The sequence below is a fragment of the Bos mutus genome, chromosome 4 (genome assembly GCF_027580195.1).
Source record: "Bos mutus isolate GX-2022 chromosome 4, NWIPB_WYAK_1.1, whole genome shotgun sequence".
Taxonomy (NCBI): Eukaryota; Metazoa; Chordata; class Mammalia; order Artiodactyla; family Bovidae; genus Bos; species Bos mutus.
The window spans coordinates 33,314,253-33,332,617 of record NC_091620.1 but is presented as its reverse complement, the minus strand read 5'-3'; the positions used below and the strand labels follow the sequence as shown (position 1 = coordinate 33,332,617).

At 37.9% G+C, this 18,365-nt stretch overlaps 1 protein-coding gene across 1 annotated transcript in view; it reads left to right on the top strand.

Annotated features, from left to right (window-relative positions):
• Positions 1-18,121, top strand: part of CPED1 (cadherin like and PC-esterase domain containing 1) — a 326,305-nt gene extending 308,184 nt beyond the window's left edge. The window contains 2 exon segments of the mRNA XM_070369325.1: positions 684-830; positions 16,055-18,121. Coding sequence (XP_070225426.1) covers positions 684-830; positions 16,055-16,294 — 387 coding nt within the window. The 3' untranslated portion in view covers positions 16,295-18,121.
• Positions 18,122-18,365: the final 244 nt, after the last annotated feature.

Here is an 18,365-nt window from a genome sequence, read left to right as displayed (position 1 = left end):
AGGCCGCCAGGCTCCTTTGTCCATGGGATTCTCTAAGCAAGAATCCTGGAGAGGGTTGCCATGCCCTTCTCTAGGGGATCTTCCTGACGCAGGGATTGAACCCACGTCTCTGGCGTCTCCCACATTATAGGCGGATTCTTTACCACTGAGCCATCATGGAAGCCCAGAGTCTGGTATATTTCCCTCCAATAAAGGACTCAGTAAATATTTACATATTTGTTTCTCCTGTTTGAATGCCCTGTCTTAAGAATACGCACTATGGTTTACTTACCCTTGTATACCTGTCCCTCAGCACAGAGCTGAATGCAAAATAGATACTAATTAATATTCAAGTGAAAAATTCCAATAAATGGAGATAGAATTTGTGATTTTCAAGTCTTGGTTTTTAAATTGAGAATTTTACATACTTCAGTGGATCTCTGTGGACAATAAACCTAACCACTTTTCATAGAAGAAAAAGTTCTGAACTGTGCCACTATAGACATTAATGTATTGCTGTTTTATATATGCACTGATATTTATATTTTGAAAAAATTAGAACACATCTTAAAGAAATTCATTTTTTGTCTTACAATAAGATCAATCTGTAAAAAAGATGACTTTTATGTGATTTTAACTTGAGTTTTTAAATCATAAACCAGTCCTTTTAATCAAAATTCTCACTCTTCTCTTTTCCAATACAGAATGAAGTTCAGAATTTATGGAAAAAAAATTTGATTATCCTGGAAGATGCAAAAAAATATGGCTATGAAGTCGTTGACACATTTGCTATAACCATGGGGCGACACAAAGAGTTTTTGCAGGGGACATGCGGGTGTCATTTCCATGAGGTATTTATGCTGGCTCTATGGTTTTTGTAGCTTTTGATTTTTTAAAATTTCATTGCATCTTTAATTGCATTGTCAATCTTATTTTGCATCAAAGAAACTATGTCTGGAGGAGATTAAATAATGTATTCATCATCACTCAGCCAAATCAAGTAGTAGTCACAACTCAAGGCTCTGCAAAATGAAGTGTTAAAATAATTAGTGTTCATGTAGACACCTGAAGACTAGAATAGCTAGCCAACATAAGCAGAAGATGGAGAACACTTGCCTTTTCTAGTAGACTCTGAGACTTCCCATCAGAAATTCTGTCCACAGAAGGGGGGAGATATCTTTAATGGAAAAAGATTGAAAACAAGGCAATTTAATTGCTAAATTGATAGATTACCTTCCTCCATTGGTTTATCCAATGCATTAACAGAAGAGTCTGTGTTTTGAAAAGTTTTTTGTTCTTCATGGTAAAATTGATTTTTATTTGTAGTTAGTAATTTTGCCTGGCAAATCCCATGGACGGAGGAGCCTGGTGGGCTGCAGTCCATGGGGTTGCTAGGAGTCGGACACGACTGAGTGACTTCACTTTCACTTTTCACTTTCATGCATTGGAGAAGGCAATGGCAACCCATTCCAGCGTTCTTGCCTGGAGAATCCCAGGGACGGGGGAGCCTGGTGGGCTTCTGTCTATGGGGTTGCACAGAGTCGGACACGACTGAAGTGACTTAGCAGTAGCAGCAAGGGCAACAAAAGTCTTACTTGAGGAGCATAAGCCTAATCCATGAATGTACTTTCTGGGTATAGCATGCTAATTCTTTCTGTCTAGGGTGCTCTTGTGGGCTTCCTTGAAGACGCCCCTACTGGGCCCTCTGATAATAGCTCCTTTGACAGAGGAATACTTCACTTACAGCTGTATTCCTTCCTTAGCCCCTTGGCTTGCAACTGTCTGTCCTCCTGTTTGCAGGTCATTGCTTCACCAGGCATCCTCGTGGAAAATATACAGCATGACACTGGGCTTGCTATACTCAGTTGCCCCCGTGTTGTCCACAAGAAACCCTCATTCATCCTTGCTGTGCTGTTGCCAGACATATCGTGAGCTCCCAGTGGAGCCCTGCCTCTTTTTCTCCTCTCTTTCTCTCTCTACTCTCACTCTCACTCTTGATCTCTCACTCTCTTCCACTTCAAAGCTGATCTGTAGCATCATGTCTCATACCAGTTCTCATGCTTCCAGTCCCCAGAGGACACATGTCTACCTCTCAAAGTTGGTGTCTTGAAATCCCGTCTCACTTAGCTTAAAGCAGGAATGAAGCAACCACCCAAGATGGAGCAAGATCACAAAGTTTAAGAACGTCCTTCATAGAAATTCTCTCTCTCTTCCTTATTCTCCTTTGCCCAGCTCTTAATCAGGGTTTGCTAAGCTGAATTTTGTCCACATTTTGGCAAGTTTTGCACATATTACCACTATGTTGCTTTCGACAATGAGGTTACTTGGCTCCTGTTGTTGACTAGATCTCAGGAGCTTCAGCGGAAACTGCAATGAACATTGTCTTGGTTGATCATCCTCTCAGATACTGATTCAATTGTTCTTTCTTGTGTCCCTTTGTAAACCAGAGTACAGTCATGAGTGAGATGACAACTCTAAAGGTTTCTTCTGATCCTGTTTTTCAGCCCTAAGATGACTGTTATAATTCATCTCGATCCTCAGAGTTTTATGAATATCCAAAAGTTATTGACCCTGCATTGGTTCTTCTGTACATTCTGCTAATGGAGTCATGTTACAATTTTGTGTGATATATGGAACTGTATCTCAGAGAGGCGAGAGGCTGCACCAACAGTAGAAAGCATGTCCTTTCGAGTTTAGATTTTAGCAACTTGAAGCTTGACCATGCCATTGCAGAACAGATTTTAAGCTGTAGGATACTGTGTGATTACTTACTTCTTCCATAAGAAAATATCCTTCTGGGGCTTATCCTATTTGTAAGAGGTCAAGACTGAGAAACACAAGAGCAGGCAGCTTGGAAGAGGAAGAAACAGTGAACTTGCAGCTGAGCCAGCCCTGTATCAGAGTTGGCTGCAAAAGCAAGCCAAAGGTTGTCAACCCACAGAAAGTGGGACTTTGAAAGACAACATACAGATTGGGTTTTTCCCCTCATTTAGAAAAGGTTTATTTATTTATTTTTACATAATATGTCTTCAGTTAGCATTTTAGGGAGGGTATCTGTTTTTCTTTTTTTCAGCTTCAGTGCTCTGGAAGTCTAAAAAGACAAATCTTCCAGTGATGTCTCACATGGCTCCAATTAAAAACCTGAAGATGCAGGAATTCCCCCACAGTCCAGTGGTTAGGGCTCTACCTTCTCACTGCCGAAGGCCCAGGTTCAATCCCTGGTCAGGAACTAAAATCCCACAAGCCACATGGTGTGGCCAATAAATAAATAATAAAAACAGAAGAAGATGCCTTTCCCACATGATTGCCTTATATATATCTTCTGCCACAGGATCAACCAGTTGACAGGGAGAGTCATGGAATTTGTCAACTACAGTAAAGCTCTTTGAGTCATCAAAACTAGAATATTGGCTTATAAATATTACTAATAAAAAATCCTTAATTTTCATAATCATGAGTTAAGCATGTTGGGAAATTACTTCATTAATTTGATTTTATAATTTTTGTGTACAATTATTATATATAAATTATGTTTTATTAATCCTTATTTTTGATGTGTGCCATCTTGATGGTAAGGTATATGCATATCACCCAGATTTTCTCTGTTGATTCTGGAGCAGTGTTACCCATTTTAATGTTTTCATGTTGGAGCTGAAATATTTGTGGGAGCATTTGCCTTTCCAGTTACAACATAGAACTGATAAGATCGTCTTTCTCAACTGACTCCCTTCATCACAAAGTCTCTAAAGTCATTCATCACAGAGGCCTAATTGTTGCTTAACTCTTGAACAATTTGTACCACTTGTACCTCAGGAAGTCTCCAGTGCTGACACTGAGTGTTTTATAAGCTTTCTAAACTGTCACCCAACATCTTAAATCACTGTTAGCCTATTATAAACAATCAAGAATATCTAAAGCATTTTGCAAAAAAGGATGGTTTAATGATGAATGTAGCAAGCTGGGAAAACGAAGATTATTGGTCTCATACAAAACATTAAAGGGCAGAAATTCATTAATAACAACCACATTTTCCTCTGTGCTCGACTCAGGAGCTGGCAAAGGAATTTGTTGTACCATAAAAGCAAGAATTAAGATCTGCTGTATTAAAGCAAAAAGAATTTGAATTTGGGAGCCTTGTATCTTTTGGTATTCAATGGAACCATTCCCGTTATAGATTCACAGATACCTGAGAAAGATTGCTGTAATCATCAGTGTAAGATCTCGGTGTGTTCTCTTTGATTTGTGGTGAGAATTCTATCATAGACATAACAAACCAGCTCCAGTGGGCCCCTGTCGCCATAGGTGAGATTAAAGGTCTCGGGGTGTCTCTTTCATCTGTCAAAGCAGCAAGAGAGGGTGTGTTGCCATCATGAATCTATAAACAATTTTCCAACTGGTATGCATCAATTTTGACTAAACTGTTCCTGCTGATTAGAAAAGCAGGTGTTTCTCTTCATGGGTAGAAATGGAATTTTGTTTTCCCAGTGTTTATACAGGACAACAAACAGGATCCAGGTAGCTCTTGCCCAAGAGTGGTTTTGGATGGTGCCTTTAGTTATGCGGCAAACATCAACTGTGAGTGAGCTAAAACCTGGAAAGGATGCAAGTGAATTCTAGCTTTTTCTAGTGGTTGATTAAAGATTGGTACATGGTGACAATGAGCTCATTAGCCATAATGGAGCTCAGCCTTTCCTGAGATAGCTTGGTACAAAATGCTCTTCCATAGGGAGCATCCTATATTGAATGGTGATAACACCAATAACATCAGGGTGTCTCTCTGAAGAAGGATAATTAAATGGAGGATAAATACAGAAAAGTGTCAGTCACTCTATGTTGCACTAGTATGATGGCCCAGGAGGCAGCTATCCAGCCCTGCCTCTGCAGTCTGGAATGTGGAATGTTGGTAGGCCTTAGAAAGAGATGCTGACCCATCACTATTTCATTTCATGTTATATGCAGTGAACTGATTAAGTGCCAAGCTGAGATGGACTTTGGATTGCTTTGATTAGCATTTTTCTTACTTTAGGTCTTAGTGTTCTAGCCTGGTGAAATCAAGATCTGCGGTTTGGGAAATACTACCACTTAAAGGATTCTTAAATAATATTAGTATATTAAATGATCCCAATAGCCCTTACAAGCAAAGAAACTGTTTAGCTTAGTTTGACCCAGTTTTTCCCAAAATGTTGACCACAGACCACTTTTCTTTTTTTAATAATAACTATTAACACCTCAGTAAACACATTTTGGGAAACCTAGCATAGAGAATAAGGTCTAAAATCACTCTTGGAGTACAGATTAAATGTGGCAGATTGACCACAAGCATTTGTCTTCTCTTCCACTTGAAACTCCACAAAAAAAGATTTTAAAGACATAAATCTCCACCACCACCATCACCCAAAAAAAAAGACAGAATAAGAAATAATTCATAACAGACAAGAAATCTTAATTCATTTTAAGAAGTTTGACTTAGCCTGCAAGAAAAATTATAGTGTAAAATGCCTAATAAGGACCTACATACAGCACAGGGAACTATACTCAATATCTTGTAGCAACTTACAATGGAAAAGAATCTAAAAAACAATATATGTGTGTGTGTCTGTATATGTGTTGCTGCTGCTGCTAAGTTGCCCACCAGGCTCCTCTGTCCCTGGGATTCTCCAGGCAAGAACACTGGAGTGGGTTGCCATTTCCTTCTCTAATGCATGAAAGTGAAAAGTGAAAGTGAAGTCGCTCAGTCGTGCCCGACTCTTCACGACCCCATGGACTGCAGCCCACCAGGCTCCTCCGTCCATGGGATTTTCCAGGCAAGAGTACTGGAGTGGGTTGCCATTGCCTTCTCTGCTGTATATGTGTGTGTATATATATATATATATATACACACTGAATCACTTTTCTGTATATCTGAAACTAACACAACATTGTAAATCAACTCTATTTCAATAAAAACTTTAAAATATTAAAAATTTAAAAATTCTTTCATAGTTTAAAAAAGCAAAAGTTTATATTTTCCCTAAAAAACGATAAAGTGCCTACAGAAGAGAAACACCAGTTATAACAAGGGCAGGCTTGACTCACGGATCCTCTGTGTGGTTCAGACCTGAAGGAGCCGGGTGCTGAGGGAGGCAGGGCTGCAGCACGCATCAGAAAACAATTGGCTGACAGTCTGTGTGCAATGGACACTGAGTCCCTCACCCCAATCCATGCAGCCAAGAACCTACACCCATACACATGGGATTTCTTTTAAAATTGAACAGCAGAGAGTCTAGACTCAGAAAGACAGGTATAGCAAAGAGCAAACTAATCTAGAGGCTGAAATTAGAAAGTCAAACATGAGACTGGCTTCTGAAAAGCAGAGTTCTTAAAGTCCTGAAGCCTCCTAAATACCAGCAATCAGTCGCATGTCACCTCAGACAGGAGGCTGGAGATCTCTTCTGATGAGAAATGAAATGGCCTAAAAGAAGATCTCTTTTAAAAACTCCAGAATAGTGCTGGGCAAATCCTTCTAGTGACTCCAATAGTGGAAAATGTTGGTCCACAGTAATTGTTTCTAGATAACGCTTTGTGCGTGAGTGCTCAGTCACTTAGTCATGTCCGACTGTGACCCCATGGATTGTAACCCTCCAGGTTCCTCTGACCATGCAATTTTCCAGGCAGGAATACTGGAGTGGGTTGCCATGCCCTCCAGGGGATCTTTCTGACCCAGTGATCAAAACTATGTCTCTTGCATCTCTTTACCAATGTGCCACGTGGGAAGTCCTGATAACATTTGTATGCCATATGCATATGTAGACTAGGGCTTCCCTGGTGGTTCGGTGATAACCTACCTGCTGATGCAGAAGACTCCAGTTCAATCCCTGGGTTGAGAAAATCCCCTGGAGAAGGAAATGGCAACCCACTCCAGCACTTCTTGCCTGGAAAATCCCATGGACAGAGGGCGTGGCGGACTACAGTCCCTGGGATCCCAAAAAAGGTTTATAAGACTTAGCAACTAAACAACAATATGTACAGGCTGTGCTGCACCACTGTAAGATCTCAGCTCCCTGACCAGAGATTGAACCCATGGCAGTAAAAGTGCAGAATCCTAACCACTAGGCCACCAAGGAACTCCCAATAGTGCCATATTCTTAAATAAAAATTCTAAGTTCAGGAGAGATGTAGGGAAACAAATACTGGTGAGTTAAGATCAAAATAGATTTCAGGATTCAACAAGTCCATCTAAATAGTGTTTGAAATCAATTTGACTAACAAAGGTAATTTCAACAGTATCAAGAATTCAGTGACATGACTATTTAGCCACTTTGGAAATTGAGTTTAAGACAAGGCGTTAGTCTCTGGGGAACTGTGTAGAAGTGCAAGATAGAACCAACAGTTTAACTTGAAATCAGTAAACTACTGTAGGTCTGTAACTCCTTCTAATGAATCTTTCCACATCAGAGGAGAATCTGTTTCCAGAGTCAGGAACTGAGTTCTGACTGCGGGCAGGAAGTAAAGAAGCTCAGTTCTCAGTGCAAGAAGGGTTGATAATTTGGAGGTAGGTTGGAAGACAGAGACACTGAGTATTTAGAAACACCAGAAACAAAAAGAAAAAAAATAAAAACCTCATTCCTAAAGAAAACTTTAGTCTTGCCCTCTAATCCTCAGCATCTTTGACCCATTCAGAAGTTGGACTCCTTTCACTCAAAACATAGCTTATTTCATGTGGCTATAATTAAATATTGGGAGTGGGGGAGGTACGTGAAAGAATTCCTTATTATCTGTAAAAATTGCATGGTTTCCTGAAATGGAATTTTAAGGACTGGCTTCTAGCTATTGTTTGTCACTTTATTTTTATTCTCTTTCTGTGAATTCTTAAGCTATTTTTTTCAGCTGATCATAAATATTGCAACTGGATTGTGAATTGAATGTCCTGTCTTCAGAATGACTATGCCAAATAAAAAGTACCTCAGTAGTATCCATTTATCTTCAAAGACTGTGTTAGCTGGTTTTGCCTGCTCAAGCTCGTGTTTTCCCACCTTAGAAAACCATTACCTTCATTCTTCAGACCTCAGGCATGATTGTGAAACACATTTGTAATCAGAATATCCTCCCTAATCTGGTCTAGAAATTTTGGAACACTTGCATCACTGAAAATTGTTTTCTATTTTGTTCTGTGGATCTGGAACCACATCAGAAGTTCCTCGGGTATTATTCAAGTCAAGATCAGTTTTAGAAAAGGTATTTACTTGTAATCTGCCTGACACTCTTCCAGTTCACCAAGCTTTCCCTTTGTATATCAGTTTTTTTTTTTTAATTCATAGTTATTTTAGATGCAGCAATTAATTGACATGGTAATACATTCATTCTGATGACTATGCGAAATCAATTTTGAGTGTTGACATTACATGAATTTAATAGTAAAAGTTGCCATGTACTTCTGTTGTGTAATTTATAACAATTTTTCATGTTTGTTAAGTCTTAACAATAGCCATTGACCCAAGCTAATCAAGTAGAATTGTGGCCATTTGTATGTCTTCTAAAATGTCTATGTGCCCAAATCCTTAATTATGGATGGATGTGGAAAGATCTACAATCATAAATTGGGAGATCTCTTAACATATAAGAAGCCTAAGAGAAAGTAAAAGTTGCTTTTACACACCAAAGCACAGAATTTTTGTTACACTGAGTCACAAAGAAATGTAATCATCTACATATCCTATATCTTATCATTACAGCCCTTGATTCCAGCTCCAAAATTACCCCTTTCCAAGTTTCCATAGAAACTATATTAAAAATCTATTACAGTTTTGAAACACTATAATCTTTACTTGAAAATCTATTCCTACTTGTAACTTAATCTAAATTTGAATATTGCTGAGACAAAAATAATTTTTATTATTACACTTATACTTGTGATCATGGGACAATGCTGACCTAACATACTTCATGGAAACCAATTGTCCTTCACTTTCTCTGTCTAATTTTAAATATAATTTGATACAGCAAAGTCACAAAAAGAAAATAACAAAAACAAAACTAAAGACAAGGAGCTTCTTTGGATTATATTAAACTGGCCAAAAAGAAAAAAACACACAAAAAGCAAGCAACAAACAAAAAACGTCATCTAACGCTCACAGGTAATGTAGACATTTACCCAGTCACCTGGTTATGTGTTATTAACCATATTTAGTAGTTCATTTTTCTTCTAGGTAGATGTGTCAGTTTCGCAGTTGTCACATCCTATGCACCCAGATTTAGAGAAGCATTTGGAAGCATCAAGCCATTCATGTTTGTCTCTGATTGAGGTGACCACTCTACACAAATATCTAGAATCCTTTGTCTCTGGTTCAAGGCCTAAATTTTTCGCCTTTGTTTTCTAAGAGCTCATTTTGTTGTTTACTATTATTATTCTCCAGAGATAAGCCTAACATTTGTATTGCTGACACCTCTCTTTCAAAGCCACATTCCAGTTACCACTCTGTTTGGAATTTAGTAATCCCAACCGGTCCTCTGATTTTGGAAGGACTCACATGGACATATTTCCACACATGAGATCAAAGGAAAGAAACAATTCAGTCTTTACAGGAATCAAACATCGGTCACTTGCATAGCATTTCCAAGACGTAAAAATATAGCTAACTCCTTTTCTTCCACTTTAGAGTCCAGAAGAGTAGGTAAAATACAGTAATATTTTGAAACTCAAGAGATAGCAGTTTGATGGCAATGCCAGACACCAAATTTTACAAAGAAATAATAGCTGTGTGGACAGGTATCATGGCCATCATGAATTAGCACTGTCTCCTTAATGTATTAATATTTACTAAGGAACAGTAGAGTACCTGAGCTTGGGGATCTAGTCTCAGACAATGTCTCTGAAGTCATTTCATTCTTGTTCTTACTTCAAGTATCTAAGACATGTGTCTTTATAAAGTGCCCTTGAGGGTAGGGACCATATCTGAGTTACTCCGTGTGTTTGTTTCTTAAGAGAGAGAACTCCAAAGTTTGAAATATGGATATTATATGGCAAAAATAAATCATATTTTGATTTTATAATATACAGCATCATCTTCTACTGCTTTTCTCTTTTAAAATGATTGCATGAATTCTTGCTAATTCTAAAAATTTTTGAAGTATATATAATAAAAACAAAAATTCTTTCGTTTTTGTACTACACACACCCCCTGAATTTTCACTCCCTTCTCCACTGGAGATCCTATTTGCAATTTGGTACATGAAGTGAAGTGAAAGTCGCTCAGTCGTGTTCAGCTCTTTGCGGCTCCATGGACTATAACGTCCATGGAATTCTCCAGGCCAGAATACTGGAGTGGGTAGCCTTTCTATTCTCCAGGGGATCTTCCCAACCCAGGGATCGAACCCAAGCCTCCCGCATAGCAGGCAGATTCTTTACCAGCTGAACCACCAGGGAAATTTGGTACAGAGCTCCATTTTAAACACACACGCTTGATTTTAATCCCATGTAATTAAAACTACTTGGCTGTCAACATTTATGGTCATTAGATTTATATGACATTGGGTCCTATTTAGAATTGCCTTATTTTTCCATGAAAATTTTTAGGGAACAGGCAGTTTGTAAAGTACATTTTAATTTGCAGTGTGAAAATTCCTATTTTTTCTCAGTGTTGAATTTTACTTCTACTTGGCTTATGCTTGCTCAGTCACTCAGTCATGTCTGACTTATTTGCAATCCTGTGGACTGTACCCCTCCAGTCCGTGGGGTTTCCCAGGCAAGAATACTGGTGGAGTGGATTGCCAGTTCCTACTCCGGGGATCTTCCTGACCCAGGGATCGAACCACATCTCCTGCATTGGCAGGCAGGTTCTTTACCACTGAGCCACCTGGGAAGCCCATACTTGGCTTACACAGCCAGCAAATTGCGTCTGTGGTAGATTGAAGCTAAATTCAAGTCCCTTTGATGAATGAATATCTGGTATTGAAATCTCCTCTCATCACTGCTTCTTTTTTCTTTCCCAAATGGTCTTGGCCATTTTCCTACATTTATTTTCTGAGATCTGTTTTAGAATTCCTTTGTCATGTATCCCCCCCCCCAATCCTGCTGTGATTAAAATTGGAATAGCACTTTAATTAACTTGGAAAGATTTGACATGTTATGTCTTTATATTTATTCATGTTTTCTTTTATGTTTCATTAAATTTTTGACTCATTCTTCACCTATGCTCTATAGATCATCATCAAATTTGATGAAGTTGTTTTAGTATTGTAATGAAATCTTTTCTCTGTTTCTTATTAGTTGGTGATAGATTATAGAAGAGCTATTTAATTTTTAAATATTAACTTTAAAATATTTCATTATTTTACAGTAGGTTCCTTTGAGTTTTCAGGCAAACATCATATAGCTACAAATAATTCTTCACTAACCTTCTATGACAAAATATTTCATAATATTGAAGCTTAACATTCCTGAAATAAATTGTATATGCTAGTAAATCCCAAGGACAGAGGAGCCTGGCAGGCTACAGTCCATGGGGTTACAGGAGTTGAACATGACTTAGCAACTAAAGAGAGAGACAGAGTGATACAGCACGCAGTACTGATACATTTTTTAAATGATATGAGATTAAATTTACAGTAGCATTTTGGGAGGATTTTTTCTGTCTGTGTTTTGACCAATCAAAGTTGAAATTCTTTCTCTGTAGGTTTGTCTGTTTTAGGATTCAGCAGAGTAATACTGGCTTAACAAAAGAAACTGGGAAATTTATTATCTTTGATTATTTCTTGAAAAATAGTATTCAAAGGAAACCAACTGAATTAAGTACTGGGTCAATCCCTGGCATCATGGGTAGGAATCAGTCTTATATACCATAAAGAAGCATTGGCACTGTAGGAGACATTAGACTGGCCCTCAGAAGGTGCAGGGTTGGGGGGGATCCCCATCATTCAATCTTCAATTCTCAGAGATCAGCATAGTGATTTAAAAATAGAACTATTTTATCAAAAATAAAACTATGTATGTTATCTGGCAAAAGACTGACACTACTCCCACGTGTATACAAATACACTGGAAATAGATACTTTTGTATATCCCTTTTATGAATCGTGTTCAAAATTGCTGTAAACATCTAAACTAGTATTATCCGACATTTGTAATGCAACATCAAATGCAACCCTGAAATCACAGAAAACATTAAAATAATTTTTAAGGAATAGAATCTTTTTGCATTGGGATGAATCTCCTTTTATTTTTCATTGTAATTAGTATGCAGATCATCAGGCAGTTGCAAAAGCCAGAACTTAAGGTAACATTATATAAACAAAATTAACCTTATTTTGGCTTCAGAACACTGGAATAATATTTTTTCAGGGTTGACTACATTATTTATGCTTAAGTGTTTGCTTAAATCAACTTCCTTAAGAATGTTCACTAATCTTGCTATAGAGGAATACAAACCGCCTCCAAAATGGACAAAACCTTCTGGAAAACATTGGTGCACGTCCCCAGCCTATACTTAACATTATCATATAACCAGAGGTGGAAGGTGACCCATAATAGAAACATACAACTTTGGGACCTGGAATACTAATCAGTGGTTAACTGCAGATCGAGCTGTAAATTATGATCCAGAAGGATTCCTCACCACAACCTACTGACTTCACTGAACTTCTTAAGCGTCACTTCATCTGAGGGGCCTGATCACGAAAAGCCAAACCTCCCATAGTTACAGAAAAACAATTCATATGATTATAAAGTAATGCACATTTATTGTAGTAAAATTAAAAAGTAAGAACCAAAAAGTTACAAATAATACATTTTAAACTGCCTGTCATTCCTCCACCCAAAAATGACTGCCCTTAACCTTTTTGTATAGATTGTTACAGACTTTGTATTCACACAACTCTTCTGAAATGGTTTCTGCTCACCCACAACTTAACTACAAAGACTTACCTTCCAAATAAAATGCTACTTTTTTCACATATTCTATATTGTTGGAACTGTGTTCACTGCATTCTTTTATCAGAAAATATGTACCTAAACCATTACATAGCCTTCAAAAGAATTTTTAAAAACCATATGAGCTAGTGTTCTTTTTTTTTTTTTTAGCTTGTGTTGCTTTCATTAATCATTCAGTTCAGTTCAGTTGTTCAGTCATGTTCAACTCTTTGCGACCCCATGAATCGCAGCACACCAGGCCTCCCTGTCCATCACCAACTCCCAGAGTTCACCCAAACTCATGTGCATGGAGTTGGTGATGCCATCCAGCCATCTCATCCTCTGTTATCCCCTTCTCCTCCTGCCCCCAATCCCTCCCAGCATCAGAGTCTTTTCCAATGAGTCAGCTCTTCACATGAGGTGGCCAAAGTATTAGAGTTTCAGCCTCAGCATCAGTCCTTCCAATGAACACCCAGGACTGGTCTCCTTTAGGATGGATTGGTTAGATCTCCTTGCAGTCCAGGGGACTCACAAGAGTCTTCTCCAGCACCACAGTTCAAAAGCATCAATTCTTCGGTGCTCAGCTTTCTTCACAGTCCAACTCTCATATCCATACATGACCACTGGAAAAACCACAGCCTTGACTAGACGGACCTTTGTTGGCATTGCTGCCGCTAAGTCGCTTCAGTCGTGTCCAACTCTGTGCAACCCCATAGACGGCAGCCCACCAGGCTCCCCCATCCCTGGGGTTCTCCAGGCAAGAGTACTGGAGTGGGTTGCCATTGCCTTCTCCTTGTTGGTGTTAGTAATAAATAAATAATGTGCCATATTGACTGAAAGTAATGTCTTACAATTGTATTAGTATGATGAAATTAAAAGATTTGCTGTTCATCTGCAAACACATTCAAAACATTTTTGCCAGTATTTTCTCTTTTCCCTACTTCTCAACCCTCCCCCCACGCCAGTCTCTCTTGGTCCCCACCTCATTTTCTCTGACTTTTGTTGCTAACAGCCTGTGGTACATTAACCCAGTGATTAAAGCTGACAATGATAAGATTTCACCAAGCTGTGTTTTATATATTGTACAAATAGACAATATATGTGGCCTTTTTATTTGTATGTGTGCGTGTTAATATTCCTAAAATATCTGTGAAGAGAATGGGAAAAAAACTAAAATATACATTGCCTCTGGGGAGGGTATTGAGTGACTGGAGATAAAGAGCAGTGATGGGAAGTAAACTTTTTTTATCAGATACTCTTTTATGCTTTATAAATGTTTATACTGCCTAATGAAAACAATTTCAAGATAAAAATATATCTAAATATGTACAAACATTTATAAAGCTATTAGCGTCATGGAACTTAGGCGGCTCCTTCAGGTTCCATAACTTACCTCTTTCTCAGAGAAGTGAAACCACTGGCTGTAACAGTGTCAGCTTGTGGGTATGAGGTGCAAAAACATTTTCTCTTTCCTTTGAAAGTCATTTTAGTTATCATTTAGTTATCATTCTCTAAAAGGATGTCATGATAGGCTTAAAGTACCACATTTGAATCAGTGACTCAGCAAGATGTGAGTGTCTTCTATTTATTAACATCTAACCTAAATACACTCACATATGCGCACACACGCACTCATAGCAGTGTGGTAAAGACACCATCTGAGACTCCTTACTTGCCTTAGAGACAGCTGCCCTGAAGTAAGAAAAGCAGCATACTTTTTCATTTCAACCTTTTTCCTTTTGAAAGATAATTTACACTGATTCTTGATCATGTCAGTCATACTCATGCCATTTGGGCAACATCTGTGTATAGAGATGCTGTTCAACTTTGTGAGTTAGTTATCCTGCTCTTCAGTTCAGTTCAGTTCAGTGACTCAGTCGTGTCCAGTTCTTTGCGACCCCATGGACTGCAGCACGCCAGGCCTCCCTGTCCATCACCAACTCTTGGAGTTTACCCAAACTCATCTCCATTGAGTCAGTGATGCCATCCAACCATCTCATCCTTTGGTGTCCCCTTCTCCTCCTGCCCTCAATCTTTCCCAGCATTAGGGTCTTTTCAAATGAGTCAGGTCTTCGTATCAGCTGGCCAAAATATTGGAGCTTCAGCTTCAACATCAGTCCTTCCAATGAACATCCAGGACTGATCTCCTTTAGGATGGACTGGTTGGATCACCTTGCAGTCCAGGGGACTCTCAAGAGTCTTCTCCAACACCACAGTTCAAAAGTATCAATTCTTTGGCACTCAGCTTTCTTCATAGTCCAACTCTTACATCTATACATGACTACTGGAAAAACCATAGCCTTAACTAGACAGATGTTTGTGGGCAAAGTAATGTCTCTGCTTTTTAATATGCTATCTTTGTTGGTCATAACTTTTCTTCCAAGGAGTAAGCATCTTTTAATTTCATGTCTACAGTCACCATCTGCAGTGATTTTGGAGCCCAGAAAAATAAAGTCAGCCAGTATTTCCCCATCTATTTTCCATGAAGTGATGGGACCGGATGCCATGATTTTAGTTTTCTGAATGTTGAGCTTTAAACCAACTTTTTCACTCTCCTCTTTCACTCTCATCAAGAGGCTTTTTAGTTCTTCTTCACTTTCTGCCATAAGGGTGGTGTCATCTGCATATCTGAGGTTATTGATATTTCTCCCAGCAATCTTGATTCCAGCTTGTGCTTCATCCAGCCCAGCATTTCTCATGATGTACTCTGCATAGAAGTTAAATAAGCAGGGTGACAATATACAGCCTTGACTAACTCCTTTTCCTATTTGGAACCAGTCTGTTGTTCCATGTCCAGTTCAAACTATTGCTTCCTGACCTGCATACAGGTTTCTCAAGAGGCAGGTCAGGTGGTCTGGTATTCCCCATCTCTTTCAGAATTTTCCACGCTTTACTGTGATCCACACAGTCAAAGGCTTTGGCATAGTCAATAAAGCAAAAATAGATGTTTTTCTAAAACTTTCTTGCTTTTTCGATGATCCAGCGGATGTTGGCATTTTGATCTCTGGTTCCTCTGTCTTTCCTAAAACCAGCTTGAACATCTGGAAGTTTATGATTCACGTATCGCTGAAGCCTGGCTTGGAGAATTTTGAGCATTACTTTACTAGTGTGTGAGATGAGTGCAGTTGTGTAGTAGTTTGGATTCAAATGTCCTTGATTTTGCCTCACTATTTTTTTTTCTTTTATTTGCAGGTGATAAAATCTAAATTATCCAAAGAGGATCACTTTCTTAAAATGAAACAATCAAGAAATCATATTGTGGGAAAATATTTCAGCAATCAAAGCAAATTGCAACAAAGACGACAAGACTCTATGACAAATGTTCAATCACCGTTTCATGTCAGAGGTCCAATTAATCAGGTTTGCTCTGAAATCCTTCTCAGCAGGATATGTGCCCCTGAAAGAACTGTGGAAGCCCTGCAGAAGGACTGAACTTGGAATTGGATACAAGCCACTCCCCTGGACAATGGTCTAAGAACCAAATCCTGGTCATCAGTTGTATTTTGGTTCTACCACGCACACTCAGGCGCAAGGGCACACACATATACACTGATGCACATTTAGCTAAAAAAAATGTCATTACACTTTTTTCTACAGCTTTATAAAATCAGGATGTGCACTTGGAAATCAGTTGGTTTCAAGATGAAAGACAGAACTAGAAAAAGGTGACCTGAAATATAATCATAAACTAGATCAACTCTGGGCCGGTATTGCACTGTGATGATAAAGAGAAATATAGACATTTGATAAGTGAGGAAAAAAGATCATGCTCTTGAGTATTGTGTTATCATCTTTTTTGGTACTTTAATATTGAAAAGGGTTTGAGGAATTACATTCCACCTGCCAATGGGGATTGTGCTGTGCTTGCCCTTACCAGGAGAAAACATGGCATTGATGAGGGTTTAGGCTTTGTGAATCTAATGCTTATGAAAACAGTTTCTTCCTAGATTTTTAAATCCTTTAACTGAAAGGAGAATAACAGGAATGTTTTCCAGGGAATTCTAAGAGATTCTATGAAAGAAATAGGAAGCATAATATTTTACAGTTAAAACACCAATATATTTAACTTTGCACTCTTTCTACTTTTCATAAACATTCCCTCCTAGCCTGTCCGTGAACTTGGATGGGTAACTGAAGTCTGAGTTGATTAAGTATATAATTTTAAAGTGAGAAAAACAAGATATAGTTCCTTATGGGTTACTTTATTATGTTTCATTGATGATATTACTTAAGAAAAAAGCTTTTGTTTGCTATTAGAGCCCTATATAATTTAAGACTGTGATTATATTAATATTTTATGTAAATATTTGAAAAGTATTAAGCATTCTCAACTGCATAGGCATTTATATCCAGAAAGCATTCGTATATGTCCACAAATACTACTATGTTGCTAGTAAACATATTTTAATTTTCCTGAGAGAGTGTATCTAATCCAAATTTAGAATAGACATACAATTAGTTTTTATAAAACTGTGGCATATATATATATATAAAACATATCTAATCCTAGTAATTGAAAACTTTCTCTTCTATATTTTAAAATAGTAAATTTCTTTATTGTACAAAAGCTCTGTTGTGAGATAACATCTCACAGTTACAATGACTCTTAAAGGATTATTTTTCTTTTGGGGAAAAAATACTGAGAGGGCTAATTCAGTGCTTAGCTGAAATTACCAAATGCACAAATACCTCAATTCCAATACTATACCAAAAACAAATCTATTTTGATTGATCAGTTCCTTAGTATGAATATAAACTTCCTTTAAATACTCTATTTTTATATATATTTTTATATGAAAGTAAACATAAATTTATATTTAATGGTCTTAAATTATATCTAAGCACAAATATCACTTGATATAAACAACACATACCTGCGTCTAAAAACAGGTGATAAATTTTTTAAATGAGCGGTACAGAATTAACTTTAAAAATGAAATATTTTATAGTATCTACAGCTATGTGTAAGCATCATTTTTTGGTTTTTAGTGCTTTTTTAATGATATAAAATGTTGCCAATTCATGTAGCTCCTCTATCCTGTTTTAATGTATTACATATTCTGTAACAGATTATAGTCAGTGGATGTGTCTTATAATTTACTGCCAACCTAACTGTAAATACACTTCTGACTGAGGTTAGCTTTGCATTTACCTCTTTACTACTGAAATAGTAGTGGATTTTAGAAACAGTTGTAATAATACAATTAATAAATGTCTTACTAGTAATAATCCATGTTTGGAGAATATGCTTTATTTTCCTTTTTACTGGAGGTATACACCTTATAGGAATTCCCTCGTAGCTCTGTCGGTAGAGAATCCGCCTGCAATGAGGAGACCTGGGTACAATTCATGGGTGGAAGAGATCTCCTGGAGAAGGAAATGGTAACCCACTCCAGTATTCTTGCCTGGATAATCCCATGGACAGAGGAGCCTATGGGGTTGCAAGAGTCAGACACAGCTTAGCGACTAAAGCACCACCACCATACACCAAAAATATCATCCT